The sequence below is a fragment of the Schistocerca americana genome, chromosome 1, assembly GCF_021461395.2.
Source record: "Schistocerca americana isolate TAMUIC-IGC-003095 chromosome 1, iqSchAmer2.1, whole genome shotgun sequence".
Lineage (NCBI taxonomy): Eukaryota > Metazoa > Arthropoda > Insecta > Orthoptera > Acrididae > Schistocerca > Schistocerca americana.
The window spans coordinates 210137932-210154827 of record NC_060119.1 but is presented as its reverse complement, the minus strand read 5'-3'; the positions used below and the strand labels follow the sequence as shown (position 1 = coordinate 210154827).

Sequence of the window (16896 nt, the reverse complement as noted above, 5' to 3'; positions counted from 1 at the left end):
TAATTGTAACAGAAAGGAGGAATGTGTTAAGTTAGCCAGAATTTGGATGTCAACATTGCAACCCAAGAATGAGTGTTGATTTCTTTCAATTGAGAATGTTGGCAATACCAGCAATAATCTCATGGCGACATCATGTGATAAGACTGATGCCTTCTACACTGCCTGTATAGTCAGCACTCCTCTGAGTTCTGATTGCAGTCCTCTCTGGGGGACACCACCCTGACGAAGCACTGTCTGTGCAGGTGGAGAGGCTCGCGTATCTGCAGGAAGCTGAGGGCTATGCCGAAGGTAGAGGACCTACTGCCGGAAAGGCCTCAGCCGATGGATCAGACTAAGAGTGTCCCACAACGTCCCATCTTCCCTATCCACTCCTAGTCCTACCCTATTCCCTGACCCAACCCAGGTGTGATGCGATCCATGCTGAGGGGTGCGTGGCACACGAGAAGATGAGTAATTAGCCTTACACCGTGCGGGGTATTCGTGGTGTGGACCTTCTAGATCCCCAAATCTCGTGAGACCAACATGGACACGACTACAGAAAAAGAAACTGAGGGACAAATTGACACCTCAGATACCCAAGCATCGGGTACTGAACTGATGGAAGGCATTTCCACTACTGAATCAGGGTCTAGACCTGAGCCAGAAGTGGGAACTGTAACCGAAAAGCTAGATCAGATTAAGATCAAAGGCTTGTCTGGGGCCCAAAGGAGGAAGCTACTCAGGGAACAGAGGAAAAAGGATGGAAAAGAATGGCTTCCTAAACACAAGTGGAGGGAAGTAAAGGGACTAGAACCCAAGACCCCTGGGCAAAAACTGTCTCAGGTTGAAGGGGACACACAGACCCCCACAACATCACAGACAGGTAATAAGTGGGTAAGGGAGGAATCAAAGACTCCCTCCTCCCTGGATAAGCCAGTCCAGAAAAAACCGAGGCAAGAAATAGGAAAACAGACCTATAGAGCTGCAGTCTCGGTTTTTAGGATGGCAGTTATCCACTGGTGGCCATCACCTTGCAGCAGGAGGAACTAGTACATATGGCCCTCTTTGAAAAGATTGGGGGGACGCTGGCCCAGGTCCCAACTTCAGGAGGGTCTACCTAGATCGTGACACACTCATTTTTGTCTGTGAGGGGGTGCACACAATAGAATGGCTCAAGGACAAGGTGCCCATGATATCCCCGTGGGAAGATGTGAAGCTGCTGGTCAGCGGAGCTTCTTAAGACTGCAAAGATATCATTATTGGTACCCTTAAGTAAGTCTCTCCCAAGACTGTCCGGGAAAATAGAGGCCCAGAACCCAAAAGTCCCGACATGACTGGAGAGTGATCAACCAGAAGGTTGCTCCGGAAGGACGAACCCTGGTGGTGGAGGTTGGTGAGAAGTCTCTGAAGGCAATGCAGGAGCAGGACCTGAAACTGTTTTTAGCGTTCTCGCAGGTCACCATCAGGGTTCTCAAAGACCTCAAAGATGGCAGTAAGACGGAGCCTGGAGGTGCTGCAGATTAATCTGCAGCACAGTAAAGGGGCCTCTGCTGGCCTGAGCCACTCCTGGGGAGACAGGAAGTGGACGTGGCCCTGATAAAAGAACCCTATTTATACCAAGTGGGTGTATTGGGCCTCGGAGGCACTGGAGGTTGATCTATGCTAGGAATCTAAGAAACTCCAGAACATGCGTCTATGTTAGAAATGGCATTTCTTTCATGCCAATGATGAACTTCTGCTCTAGGGACTTAGTGACCATCAAAATGCAGCAATGTGAGGAAGGTATCACAAGGGAAATTATTTTGGCCTCAGCATACCTTCCTTACGAAGACCGTTATCCCCCTCCCTTGGAGTTGAGGAGACTGGTAGAGACTTGCCATCGGCAAGGTGACCAACTGCTGGTGGGGTGTGACACCAATGCCCACAACCTAGTGTGGGGCAGCAAGGACACCAACAACAGAAGTGAATACCTTCTTGAATTCCTCTTAGCTAACAACTTAGAGGTCCTGAATAAGAGCAATGAACGTACAGTCAGGAATAGCAGGAGGGAAGAAGTAATCGACATAACATTTGGTTTCATGACGATGGGTAGCTATGTGAAACAATAGCATTGGTGTTGGAGCCATCCTCACCGGACCACATGTAGATTAAACTCAAGGTTGAAATGGGAATCAGGCAGACCTTGACTTATAGAAATCCCAGGAAAACAGACTGGGAGACATATAGGAGGGACCTTGACTTAGGCTTAGGCTTATCGGAAATTAAAACCAGGATAAGGAAGCCACTAGAATTTGAGAAAGTAGCAGAGGCTGTTACCTCTGCCATAGTGACCTAATATCAGGACGACTGCGCAATCACCAGGAAGTGCACAAATAGGAGTGTTCCTTGGTGGAATAACAAACTGGAAACGCAAAGAAAACATGTACGGAGACTGTTTAATATTGCGAGACATAAAGGACAATGGGCTAAATATTGTGAGGCTCTTGTCAGTTACAATCTAGCAATAAGACAAGCAAAGGAGGCATCCTGGAAGGCATTCTGTGAGGAAGTGGAAGGCACGGCTGCACAAGCCAGACTTCACAATATTCTCACTAGAGTACCAACTCATCCAGGAGGTACGTTGAGGAAGGAGGATGGGGAATATACAAAGACAGCACATGATACGCTGGAATTGCTCCTCAAAACTCACTTTCCTCAATATGCTCTGCCGGATAACAGATCAGTATGTGACTCCAGAGAGACAACAGTTCTCAGGCACTCAAAGAGAGGACTGGGAATCGGCCAAGGAATGTGTGAACTTCAAAAAAAATCCAGTGGGTGGTGGGAACATTCCAACTATTGAAGTTACCTGGCCCAGATGGAATTTTTCCAGCTCTCCTGCAATAGGCAGGAGGGAAGCTTATAAGAGTCCTATGCAGGATATTCAGGGTTAGCTTAGTAGTAGGAATCATTCCGAATGTTTGGAGAGCAGTGAAGGTTGTCTTCATTCCAAAGCCAGGGAGAATTGATCATACCAAGGCCAAGGATATGAGACCAATCAGTCTGACCTCCTCCAATCTCAAAACATTGGAAAAACTGGTAAATGTATATGTTGGGGAGAGGAGGCTAAGTAAAGTCCCTCTACAACTGAACCAACATGCATACCAACCAGGTAAATCATGTGAGACAGCTCTCCATGAACTCGTTGGGAAGGTGGAAAAAGCACTTCACTTCCAAGAAATAGCCCTCTGCATCTTCCTGGATATCGAGGGGGCCTTTAGTAACACAACCTTCGATTCCATGGTAAGGGCAACAGAGGTGCATGACCTGGAGACCACTATATGTAGATGGACCAGAGCCATCTTAGTGGAAGGAAAATAGAGGCTACCATGATGAATGAAAAGATGGTAATTAAGACCACTAGAGGCTGCCCACAAGGAGGAGTTTTGTCTCTTCTATTGTGGAATCTAGTGGTGAACGAACTCACTGAGGAACTAATTTCCAGACAATGATTCTGCCAAGGATGCGCAGATGACCTTGTCATAGTAATACTTGGCAAATTCACTGACACAGTCAGGAATATGGCACAAGGAGGGTTGGACATTGTGCAAAAATGGTGCATTAAACAGGATCTGAGCATTAATCCTAAGAAGACTGTTGTGGTGCCATTTACGAAGAGACATATTCAGCATGCAAGTTGGAATCTAAGGCTCTTCGATGAAACTCTACCTGTGAAGGGGACAGTGAAATATCTAGGGGTAACCTTGGATGAGAAGCTAACTTGGACCCCTCATATTAAGAGTATCTGCTCCAAGGCAAAAAGCACTTTAATGAGTACTAGGAGGGCTCGTGGCAAAAACTGGGGCCTAAGCCCCAGGGGTATGCACTGGATATACACCACAGTGGTTAGACCTAGGATTTCCTATGGGGCCGTAGTGTGCTGGAAGAAGGGAGAACAGCGGGTTGCTGCTAAAGAGCTTGTTAAGGTGCAGAGATTGGCCTGCTCAGCCATAACGGGCAGACTTAGCAGCACACCAACTGCTGGAATGGAAGCCATGCTGGATATGCCTCCACTTCACCTTTGGATTAAGATGGAGGCAGCAGCTGGGGCATACAGACTTAAAACTGGCAAAAACTGGGTCTCATTCGGATATCCAGAATCACACACTAACATAGTGAGTGAGGTAAATATAGGTATGGCTGGGGAAATGCCCACCGACTATATAACTCCACCGACTATATAACTCCCAACTGCTTCGACAAGCCTTACAACATAATAATTGAAAGTAGAGAGCAGTGGGAGTAAACAGTTCAACACTATACGGGGGACATTGTTTGGTTCACCGATGGGTCGAAAACAGATCAAGGTGTTGGGGCAGGGTTGTACAGGGTTCAGCCAAGACTGGAGAGCAGCATCTCTCTTGGGAAACTGGACTCTGTATTCCAAGCCGAAGTTACTGCAATCAGGAGAATATGAGTAGGTGCTACAATGACTGTAGCATCTACATCTATTCAGACAGCCAGGCAGCCCTGAAATCATTGGCAGCTCCTGCAACAAGATCTAAGATTGTTGCAGATTGCCACAGGGCTCTGGTGGAGCTAGGGGGAAGCAATAGGGTGTACCTAGTGTGGGTCCCTGCCCACTCAGGGATCTGTGGCAATGAACAAGCCGATAGATTGGCTAGGATGGGGCTACAACTCCATTTACTGGACCTGAACCTGTCTTGACAATCACCAAGACTACGATCAAATTAGAACTACGGAACTGGCTTAGGAAACAGCACACAGGATATTGGACCACGGTCCATAAACAAGAACATGGTAAGGTAATGATGCCCAAGCCATGTTTTAATGTACTCCTGGGATTGAACAGGAAAGAGAGAGATCAAACTCATGACTGGACTGATGACTGGCCACGGGGGAACTTCAAAAAACACCTACACACAATGGATATAATGAAAGAGGAACCTAAATGTAGGATCAGTGATGAGGGTGAAGAATCTGCATCACACCTAATCTTTGAATGCATAACAGTGGAGAGTAAAAGATACACAATCTTCGGGACAACTAGACCTGAAGAAATTGTGTCTAACAAAAAACTGGTAGAGGGACGCCTTGCACTATTTAAGGGCATTGGTTGGCTTTACTAGATATACAGGGAGTGATTACCGCACAATAAATCTAGTTTCAGTGCGGGCAGTGGCGGGTCAGACCTAAGCTGTTTTAGCTCTCCTGTTAAAATCAATCAATCAATCAATCTGGTAGCAGTTAGCCATTTTACCTCTGAAGACTTCTCCTGCAATCGGAGAGGAAATGTTAGGAGAAAGTTTTATACATTGACCAAACAGCCTAATGGCCTGGAAGTTTTAAGTTATGTCAGTACAAGCTGTGAAAGCTTACACTGTATGATCAAACACCTCTACGGGGAGGACATGTCAATATCAGTTTGACAGTTTGAGAGAATGCACAAGAAGAAAGCACAACAGCTAAGAATGTTCACCCTCCTGTTATGCTGCAGGGACTCTGCGACTGTTCTGAAATTTCTGAAGGTGAAGAGGATGTTCGTTTGGCACAAGCTCACTGTATTTACAGCCCTACGGAATTAGCAATGCTATGAGAGATCAGTTAACAGACACAAAAAGTAGTTCGCTAGTTTACAGAAGAACATGCCACTAGCTTCGATTGAGGATAATTCTCAAACTATTATCAACCTGTCTGATAAAGTTTTGACTGAAGCTGAAATTTCAACCAAAGGAAGCAATTTAGCTGTGATACCTTCAAAAGTGTCCATGGAAGATATTACAGCAAATACTGAGGCAGGGGATCTTTCAGATTCCACAGCAGTTGGCTGATATAATTAGGACGGTAACAGCTCGAATTTTATGTACAAGTAAGCCACCTAACAGTAATGTGTTGCAGGCACAAAAGAAGGCACCGAGAGGTATCAATGCAGATAAAAACATTATTGTTCTTACTGCAGACAAGGGTAATGCCATGATCCTGATGAGGAATGATGACTATCGCAAAAAGATAACATTTTGGATCCCGCTAACTATGAAAGACTTCAATTCAATCCAACTACAAATATTTTAAGAATCACTAATCAACTGATGAAAGCATTTTCACTCTCCCCTGATAAGAAGTTACTCCGCAAAACGGAAGCATACCTGCCCACGCTCTATGGGCTACCCAAGATGCACAAACCACAGATTCCTATGAGGCTATTGTGAGCCCTGTAGGGTCTCCCACCCACAAATTAGCTGGACACCTTGCCCCACTGCTGCAGCCTTATGGTGGTGGAACTGATAGTCACATTAAAAATTCATATCATTTCATTGACAAATTAAAAGAAATTCATGTGAGCCATGGCGATATCCTTTTAAGTTTTGATGTGTTGTCATTTACCACGATTCCAGTGAACAAAGCTGCCTCATGTACAGCTGAAATCAAACAATGGAAAATGCATCATGGAATGTAACAATATTATGAGAAGGAAAGTTGTTACTTTACAGCGGAGATGCTGAGTTGCAGTTAGGCACAGCAAAAAGACTCTCACAATTACAGCTTTCGGCCATTAAGGCCTTCATCAACAACAGACGCATGCATGTGCACACTGCAGTCTCATGCAACTGAAATCACACTGCAAGCAGCAGTACCAGTACATGATGGGAGTGACAACTGGGTGGGGTAAGGAGGCTGGGGTGGGGAGGGATAGTATGGTGGGGGTGGCAGGCATTGAAGTGCGGCAGTTTAGATGGAGGCAGAGGAGAGGTGGGTAGGGGGAAGTAGTGGAAAAGGAGAGAAATAAAAAAACTCAGTTGCCACTCCCATCATGCACTGGTGCTGCTGCTCGCAGTGTGGTTTCAGTTGCCTGAGACTGCAGTTTTTAACATCATGTACAGTGATATTTTTCCAACAGATATTCTGGAATTATTCAGACACTGCCTCACCACAATCTATTTTCAATACAACAATGATTTTTATGAACAGATTGACGGCGTTGGGCAGCCCTCTCAGTTCAGCTGCTGCCAATTTGTTTATGGAGAACTTTGAACAAGAGGCAGTGCAGACTGCCAGAAAAAGACCAGCCAGGTGATACCACTATGTTGATGATACTTTTGTAGTATGCGCAAATGGTACAGAGGAATTGGATGCCTTCCTGGTACATCTCAACAGTATCAATCCAAAAATACAATTTACTACGGAGATGGAGAATAACAGCCAGCTGAATTTCTTGGATGTGTCTGCTATCATGTGAGGGGACAGGACATTGGTCCATAAAGTATACAGAAAAGCCATGCATATTGACCGGTACCTGCATAAAGATTCTAACCACCACACCAGACAGAAAAGAGGAGTGATTAAAACATTGGTAGATATGGCGCACAAAATTTCTGAACTGACTTACATTAAAGATGAGCTTGAACATCAACGGTCGACATTCAAGAAGAATGGTTAGTCCAACAAGGAGATACACACAGCCCTTCGCCCTAGGGAGAGAATCAGGACTGACGAGGAACAGCGGCCAATCAAGGGGAAAGCTTGCCTTCCATTCATCAGTATGATTACAGGTTGCATTAGGAAAGTGTTGAGCAAGTACAGTGTAGAAACTACTCCAGACGCACCAGGAATATAGAGGAATATTTAGGATCAGCAAAACATAGAAGACATCCTTTGGCTACACCGGGTGTATATAAATTCACTGTAGTTGTGGAATGGTGTATACTGGTACCACAAAAGTAAATGTTAACACCCATCATGCTGAACACAAGAGCCACTGTCGCCTAGGAGATACGCACAAATCTGCTGTAGAGGAACATCTTTACAAAGATGGTTATTACGAAAATAAAATTCACTGAGATGAAGGTCATTTCAAAAACACTGCATTATCATGCGCATGTGTAGAGAGAGGCTATTGAAATCTATACACACACAATAATTTTAACAGACAAGAGGAAGGTGTTAGATCATACAGAATTTGGATGTCAACTTTGCAACACAAGAATGATGATCGATTTCTTTCAATTGAGAATATTGGCAATACCAGCGATGATCTCGTAGCCGGCGTCATATGATTGACTGCTGTGCCCTCTACACTGCCTATATAATCATAGCACTCCCTCAAGTTCTGGTTGCGATTAGCCATTTTACTTCGGAAGATGTCTCCCGCACTCAGAGATGAAACATTAGAAGAAAGTTTTATAATCTACCTTGGCCTAAGAGCCTGGAAGTTTTGTGTGATGCCAAATGCATTACCCAGCATCACTTTAAGCCTTCCAACATGGAAGCAGAAAGTATTCTGTAACAAACTTTTTAAAAGTAAGTTCTTCATCACCCTTTCAAAGTACAATTATTTGATGAAGGATGAAATTTTGTTTTTGTTTTGATAACTGAGTTTTTTGTTCTTGCCCTATCAATCTCTTTCAATTTCAGTGAAAACCATTACTCTTTTTGCTGTAAATAATTTTTTACTCTATACATAAATAACTATGATACTTACAGATGAACATCCAGAATTTCATTAGGGTTTTTAGCCACATCCATCTGTTTGTAGGTTGAATTTACTTTCTCATAGGTATGAATGACATCAGAGGTGGATGTACACTACTGGCCATAAAAAATTGCTACACCACGAAGATGACATGCTACAGACACAAAATTTAACTGACAGGAAGAAGAAGCTGTGATATGAAAATGATTAGCTTTTCAGAGCATTCACAAGTTTGGCGCCAGTGGCGACACCTACAACGTGCTGACATGAGGAAAGTTACCAACCGATTTCTCATACACAAACAGCAGTTGACCAGCGTTGCCTGGTGAAACGTCGTTGTGATGCCTCGTGTAAAGAGGAGAAATGCGTACCATCATGTTTCCGACTTTGATAAAGGTCGGATTGTAGCCTACCGCGTTTGCAGTTTATCGTATCGCGACATTGCTGCTCACGTTGGTCAAGATACAATGACTGTTAGCAGAATATGGAACCGGTGGGTTCAGGAGGTTAACACGGAATGCCGTGCCGGATCCCAACGGCCTCCTATCACTAGCGGTCTAGATGACAGGCATCTTATCCGCATGGCTGTAACAGATCGTGCAGCCATGTCTTGATCCCTGAGTCAACAGATGGGGACATTTGCAAGACAACAACCATCAGCACGAACAGTTTGTCGACGCTTGCAGCAGCATGGACTATCAGCTCAGAGACCATGGCTGCGGTTACCCTCGATGCTGCATCACAGACAGGAGTGCCTGCGATTGTGTACTCAACGACAAGCCTGGGTGCACAAATGGCAAAATGTCATTTTTTCAGATGAATCCAGGTTCTGTTTACAGCATCATGATGGTTGCATCTGTGTTTGGCGACATCGCGGTGAATGCACATTGGAAGCGTGTATTCGTCATCACCATACTGGCGAATCACCCGGCGTGATGGTATGGGGTGCCATTGGTTACAAGTCTCTGTCACATCTTGTTCGCAATGACGGCACTTTGAACAGTGAACGTTACATTTCAGATGTGTTACAACCCGTGGCTCTACCCTTCATTCGATCCCTGCGAAACCCTACATTTCAGCAGGATAATGCACGACCGCATGATGCAGGTCCTGTACAGGCCTTTCTGGATACAGAAAATGTTCGACTGCCGCCTTGGCCAGCACATTCTCCAGATCTCTCACCAACTGAAAATGTCTGGTCAATGGTGGCTGTGCAACTGGCTCGTTACAATATGCCAGTCACTACTCTTGATGAACTGCGGTATCGTGTTGAAGCTGCTTGGGCAGCTGTACCTATACACGCCATCCAAGCTCTGATACAATGCCCAGGCGTATCAAGGCCAGAGGTGGTTGTTCTGGGTACCGATTTCTCAGGATCCTTGCACCTAAATTGTGTGAAAATGTAATCACATGTCAGTTCTAGTATAATATATTTGTTCAATGAAGACCCGTTTATCATCTGCATTTCTTCTCGGTGTAGCAATTTTAGTGGCTGGTAGTGCAAATCTTTTGTTAATATAGAATTATTTGATTCGGGTTCTGGTTTCTTATCACAAAGGGATACAAATCAGAAATTTCCTCATATGAATCTGCTTTATCTTATCTACTATCACTATCTTTCTATAACAGATGGGTAATTAACAAAATTTTATTTCTCTTTTCTTGTAGCTTTATGGTTTTTTTCCATTTAATTTTGCCATTTTTTGCAAAAAATTCCTTATAATACAGAATACTCCACTATTTTTTAAATTGTTGCACTTGCTGGTGAGGTTTTAACTCTTAATGGCAACACCAAGAATATTTTCTGTGAAATTAATATGTTCTGATTTATAGCTTATATAAAATAACCTCGTAAAGATTATTTCAATACGTTTTGCACAACTGCTACATCACATACAATCATAAAAGCTGCAGAACACAGAATGGGGAACTACTGGTGGGAGGAGGGGCATGAGCAATAAATTTTTAAGAGAATACCTGATCATACATGCTGTCAGAGAGATATTTAATGTGATATTTTCTACTCTTTGGCAACAACTGGCATGTTGTGACATTAAAGATAGGAAATCACTATTCACAACATACTGAACCTGTATTATCTATTTAACAGTTTCTACAGCTTCTATATTTTCATGTAACAGCTATGAAACGTTACAAAATAATGATTATGCACTAAAACATATTCAACAGATATTTTTAAATTCCTTTCCCAGTTTGAAAATAAATGGATGATGGCATCATGAACCCTTCATTTATCAGAAGAGACTTCGGAGAACTATGCAGCCATAAACAGAGTGGCTCCATCAGACTCCTTACAAATGTGACTCCCGCCCTGTGCCACAGATTCAATTTTCACCATATAAGCAAAGTGGACAGCAATTAAAAATGCTCAGTTTTATCTGTAATTCGTAGTTGCAAACATAACTGTTTTTGAATGCTGATAAGTATAACACTTGTGAATAAAGACCTCCCATGAATTATAAAGGTATACTAGACATGGCTACAGCCAGTATCCTTTAACTTTAGTACTGCCCGGTGTTCTAAGCACACAGCATTGGTAACTCATTTATCAGTTCTCGCACAAATATAATTCATTTTTGGAAGAAAGATTTCTTCATATATGCAAATCTGTTGCTTACAACTTCCATGATTCAACTATCCTGTGATATCTTACTATGAGTTTCTCCAGTTTTAATGTTTGGCAGATTACTGCACTTGTTTTCATTATTTTTATTTTCTTCACTATTAACTCTAAACTATATTAAGCAGCATGTGAATTTCCTTTAACGATTTAGTGGGTCTATCCTAAACTGCCTTTATTGTGTCAACAAACAGGAAAGACAGCAGAGGTGAGAGACTGCATCCTCGTCTTAAAGCCCGCTCAAAAAGAATTCATCCTCTTTAGTTTCTGCAGATGCTGAAAATTACACTGTCTTGAGGCAAAATAATATAATTTTTCAGAAATTATTTTCTTCAGCTAAACAGCAATTAATAATGCAAAAAAAAAAAAACAACAACAAAAAACCCAAGACAGAACTGAGCAGTACTGAATGCAAGCTTCAAGGTGAAGAGTAAAATGCACATTACTGTTATTAGTAAATGCCATGAGTGAATGGAAACAAGAGAGGCAGCACATATTGACATCTGCATTGTTGTGCACTATTTACAATGCAAAACAAATACAAAGCTAAGTGGAGACAAGAAACCAAACAAAATGCAATAGCTTTTTAACAAGCTGCCAGAGACCATGGATCCCTCACACCAAAATACTAAGGTGGAACTCATTAACAAACTTCGAAAGTTTGATTCACATTGTATAGTTTTGTATGTGTGTGCTGTCATTCCTGAGGAGCTAAACTGCTTGTAATTAACTTCTTTGTATGCTGGGACTGCCTCTGGAACTAAAAGAGTAAGAATAACGTGCATACAACACAATGTTACAGCTAAGTCAAGTATTTCCAATCAAGCCCATTTATTAACATGGACACACTCCACAAAACCATCAACTCTTTCATATCCATTGACAGACAAGGTGGTCTTGATTTCCCCATTCATTACAGCCTGTAGCTATACTAATACAATTTGTTCCTGCATGTAATGTCATCTACCCAGCTTTCCCTAGGTTGTGGAGTCCATCGAAGTATTTATGACATCCACTGACTCTGCATTTGCCTGGTTGTATGTCCTGCCCCCTCCTTTTCATTTATGTTACAGTTATGATCACACCTTCCACTTCTCATATATTATGTAGAAAGTGGCTAACAGCATGAAAATCAATATGAAGAATTATAGATGGTATTATACACATGCTCTTCCCAATATGATTGTCATGATAGATCAACAGAACAGTACAACTTTTGAGCTTTACAATAGCTACCTTTATGATCTACAACATAAAAAATTAAAGTTTTTGTTAGTTGTGGTGTACTTTTTGTTTAGCAGTAATATTTCATCATGAGGACTGTGTTGGAATTTTCTTACCATGCTGTTACATCTAGCAAAGTTTATGCACTCTCAATAAAGTTTCCTGTCTTCCTTCATTTAAGGTATGGAGTTAGTTTGTACCCATTATGCATATTTCCACTCAGGAATGCAAGGAGGCACTGAAGGTGATAGGCGTACATCACAGGCTTAAGAAATTCAGTGACAACAAGCACTGTACTCTCAGTCAACAAGAAGTAATGACAGCAGGCTCTCCTAAAGGCCTTTCTTCAGTTGCAGTGTCAGTAAATAACTTTGAATTCTGGGCGTGGCACTGAAGTTCCTATTTCATTGTTGACATGTAAATGTAGTGAAGAGTATTGTGGCACGGAAAGGCTCCATCACAAAGCAAGTTCCAAATGCCCGACAAAGTCAGATAAAGACATCTCAACAGTGGCGGGAAACTCGGTATGTGAGATGTCGCAAATATTCTGAAAGATTTCAGAGAGCTTCCAGAATCACTCCTGCCATACATTTATTATGATATTTTTACAGGTTGCATGCTGTTAAAAGAAATTAAAGTAGAGACAGTTCTTATGACATGCTTGCTTCTAACGAAAGCACACTTCTCGTCACTATGATATATAATGTGGATCTTTCATTAAATTGCATCACAATCCGAAGTGAATAAAATGGACACAAAAAAGTCTAGCTATAGTTTAGTCCCCCCTCTATTAAGCCAGTGGGTGAAAATGTGATTACCAATCCATTACAGGTCAGTTTTTTCAGACACTGTTTGAGAATACATCTGAAATTGCTTTATTGCCAGATGGCTTCTGTGTCCCACAGTGCCATACCAATGTTGGAATTGAATGATGAAGGAAGCACTAAAAGAAAAGGAAAAACTGTCAAAGCAGTTGATTTATAAGAGTGATAAATGGTTTCAAGATAGTTATGGACGACTTTCACCAAATGTGTGTGAGAACGCTATTCAACACAAGATATCTCCACAGGAGTAATGAAATATAAGAAACCAAAATTAATACCGGTATCAATAAGAACTTTCTCAAACACGGCCAGGCCAGCAACAAAGTCAAGAATCCCAATGAATAAGGTAATGAAAATTATTTTCACAGGTTACTCAAGATGACGGAAGTGGGAACGTCCGGATCATATATACAACATCAAATAGTCAAATGAAGTGATTGGCTGCAAAAGCATTCTAGTATGTAAACTCAATGGAGTACAGCTCTCTGGAGCTGGAGCCGCCAAAGCCGACTAGAATCAATTGATATTTATGATCCTTCAGAATCTAGCCATCTCTCAGCACTTCTTCAGGAAACTTCGTTTTTCCCGATTCCACTGTAAACCAAACAGACTGTGATATAAATAAGGCAAGAATGTAATGCCACAGCCTGATTCTGTCGAGTTTGGACGTACGTAGATACGAAAATAGGTATGCACTACAATCACATAAATGAACGAAACTCAAAATTGCCGTACTGAGAAAATAGTTACGATACGATGCAATAGTATAAGGCAAACGACTATTCTACACGCGCAATAAATTTAGACAATACCATATATGTTGGCATTTCGTCCAGTCACAGAAAATACATTCTTTTACCGCAGTGATTTAATTTCGTTCAAATTAAACCAGTATTTATCCACAAGTAGTTTTAACTGTTCCCATAATACATTATTAGTACGTATCTTCTGTTCACACATCGCGATCTTACTTGACTCTAAACACGTCTAGAAATAATCAGGTAGGCTACACATTTGAAACAAATTTCTCTTACGTTCTTCAAATATCGACAGCGACAAAATACGGAACTGTTGTTATATATTTTTAAGGAAAGCTTAGGTTCCAAAATCTTTGCCCGCCACCGTCTGTATGTACTTCACACTGGACTTCATTAGTCACTTCTTATAAAATTTGCCCCTCGCGCCGAATGTAAATACACAGATGATAGTAAAGCGAAAACTGATCTTACAGCACTTCTGCCAGAACACACGCCCAACCAATGACAGGCCAGAATGGCGCAGCCAATCGCGTGAGGCGAGTAGCGCGCTTGCCTCGAAATTCTACCGCGTTTGGTCATACAATATAGGCTTTCACGGCCGGTGTTGTCTTCAGTTGAAACTTCCGTGCTGAGAGGCCGTGGTCGATGTATAACACTTCCACCTAACGTTTCGTCTCCATCTGCAGGAGTCATCTTCTATTTTTGTGGCTGTTTTCTGTAATTTGACAGCTGTGTTCACACTCTGTATATTTGTTCTCCACAAAAGAATCCCGTAGCTATGAACTGACTGTACAGATGAATAGCATGCAACGGGAAGACTCTGGCTGTGACACACTGACTAGAAGACTCTAAAATTATAACATGCTGATGACATTATGTCTGCAAGTATCTTGGTGGGTTCATATCGTTTCAACTGAGAATCAATATTTATTCCCAGAAATTTTGGTTTGTTAGGCATTCTGTAGAGGTTCCATCTACATTTAATTTAACAGGCGTTGTCACTCTACGAACTTTAATTCATAACATTAGTTTTCTTTTTGTGCTGTGTCACTGTATTGTGTACCGAGCAGTCGTTAACTTCGTTGAGGATTTCACTTTGTATTTTTACCTGCAAGGAGTTCTCTTGTTTGTTTTCCCAGTACTTTAAAATTTCTGTCGTCAGCAAAGACAATTTCTTTCCATTACTATCACTACAGTAAAAGTTACTGACGTACGAACAGTAATAGCCCTAATATGCTACGCTGAGGGATCATATCTTGATGTGTTTTGGTTCAGATAATTGTTTTAGTAAACGTTCAGACTTATTTGAGGTATGTGTTATCTTTACTCTTTGTAACATATCTAGTAAGTGTCTGCCCCCGGTAGCTGAATGGTGCCAGCACGGTAGCTTATATATATATTTAAGGGCAGTAGCCGGAAGACCTCAGAAGATGTCTCCCGCAGATGGAGACGAAACGTTAGGAGGAAATTTTATACATCAACCACGGCCTCTCAGCCCCGAAGTTTCAACTGAAGTCTACCGCGTTTTTTCGGTTGAATGTTCGTGAGTTATGATGGATCGCGGAGAGCCTAACATGATAAGTTTTGAAGAGAACTTTACGCACGAGGAAAAGACTGGAATTCTTGAAAGTGTTTTCTGTTAGTTTTGCTTCATTATTACACTTCTGTGTTGCGTTTCAACAGAAAATTTTGATGCCATAGAAAACATTATTGTCTGATGTGAAGTGAAACTGACAGGAAACTGGAGGAAGTAAATTTCCTGGTAGCTGCTGAAAATGAGAATGATTTTAAGCAATGGGTACTTGAGTTTCAGTCCTTCTCGAAAAGTACGTACAGCATTAGATCAACTGATCTTGCATCAGAACAGAAAATAATTTTTGACCAGCGTCTGCGTTGTCAGCACAACACTAACTGTGAACACATACATGATCCAGCTGTACGTAAGGTAACCAAAAATACAAACTGTCGTTCAAAGCTGGCAGTTACTATACACGCTATGAAGAAAAGATATAGAAGGAAATGTAAATGGAAAGGTGATTTCTTGCCTGAAATGCTGTGTAAAATAAATTTAACATTAAATCATAACCACAGTTTAGGAAGTGCTACATTCTTACTCTTAAGAAAATCAGCAAGTAACGTGACGGATAAGTTGATTAGTCTATTCAAAAAAGGCTATTCACCAGCTGCTGCTTTCGAGGCTATCAAAATCGAAATTCAGATGAATGAGCCAAGTTATTCTTTAGTACTTGCAGATGCTCAGACTATAATTATAGTTATCATTTGTACCGAAGTGTTTTTAAGAAAGACTAAGGCACAGTAGATTTTAACAGTGAAGAAGAAGAACCGTTTTTCCAAAAAAAATATGATTATAGTGTTAAATTTGGAAGCGTGTTTGCTAAAATGTTCACCAGTGAGGGCAATTACTATGTAGTACGGCAAGAAACATTTTTCATATGTTGTTTTTCAATAGTGATTAGAGTTTATTAAGAAAATTTTGATTATTTAATATTCTTTTTCAGCATTTTCTCGCCCCTGGCAATATGTGTACATAAATATATACAAAAGTCACACCACAAGTAGCATTTATGGACCCTACTGGTGGTGTCGATCAAACTGTCAGTAGACTATTTGTGATTCTCACACACAGTGATTGTGGAGGCCTACCACTTGGGACACTAATCACTTTGTCTGAAATTTGTGGTATTGTAGAAATTGGTTTTCAGCTTCTGAAGAAGACTATAGGTGAAAATCTGTTTTGTGGACATATCTACAGTCCAAACATTTTCTTAACTGATGATTCACAAGCAAAACAATCTGCTATTCTCAGTTCCTTTCCTTCATCTGAAGTTCTGCTGTGCACCTTCCACGTGCTCCAAACTGTTTGGAGGTGGCTGTCAAAAAGTACTTAGTACTCGCAGTACTTAAAAAATTAATTATTGAGAAGGTGGAAACTGTGGGTGTTGTCCTATTGCAATGGCCTACTTATGCAAGGCAACCACA

At 41.6% G+C, this 16896-nt stretch overlaps 1 protein-coding gene across 2 annotated transcripts in view; it reads right to left on the bottom strand.

The window, feature by feature from the left end:
* LOC124597621 (protein ARV1) overlaps positions 1 to 14377 on the bottom strand; it is a 78761-nt gene extending 64384 nt beyond the window's left edge. Inside the window, exon 1 of one of the 2 annotated variants that reach the window (XM_047135959.1) lies at positions 14173 to 14377. Coding sequence is in view for 1 of the 2 variants with exons in the window: in XM_047135952.1 (XP_046991908.1) it covers positions 13951 to 13965 (15 nt within the window). In the remaining variant the exon portion in view is untranslated. Of the gene's footprint in view, positions 1 to 13950; positions 14093 to 14172 lie in introns of those variants that run through there. The other variant, XM_047135952.1, reaches the window with a different exon arrangement.
* Positions 14378 to 16896: the final 2519 nt, after the last annotated feature.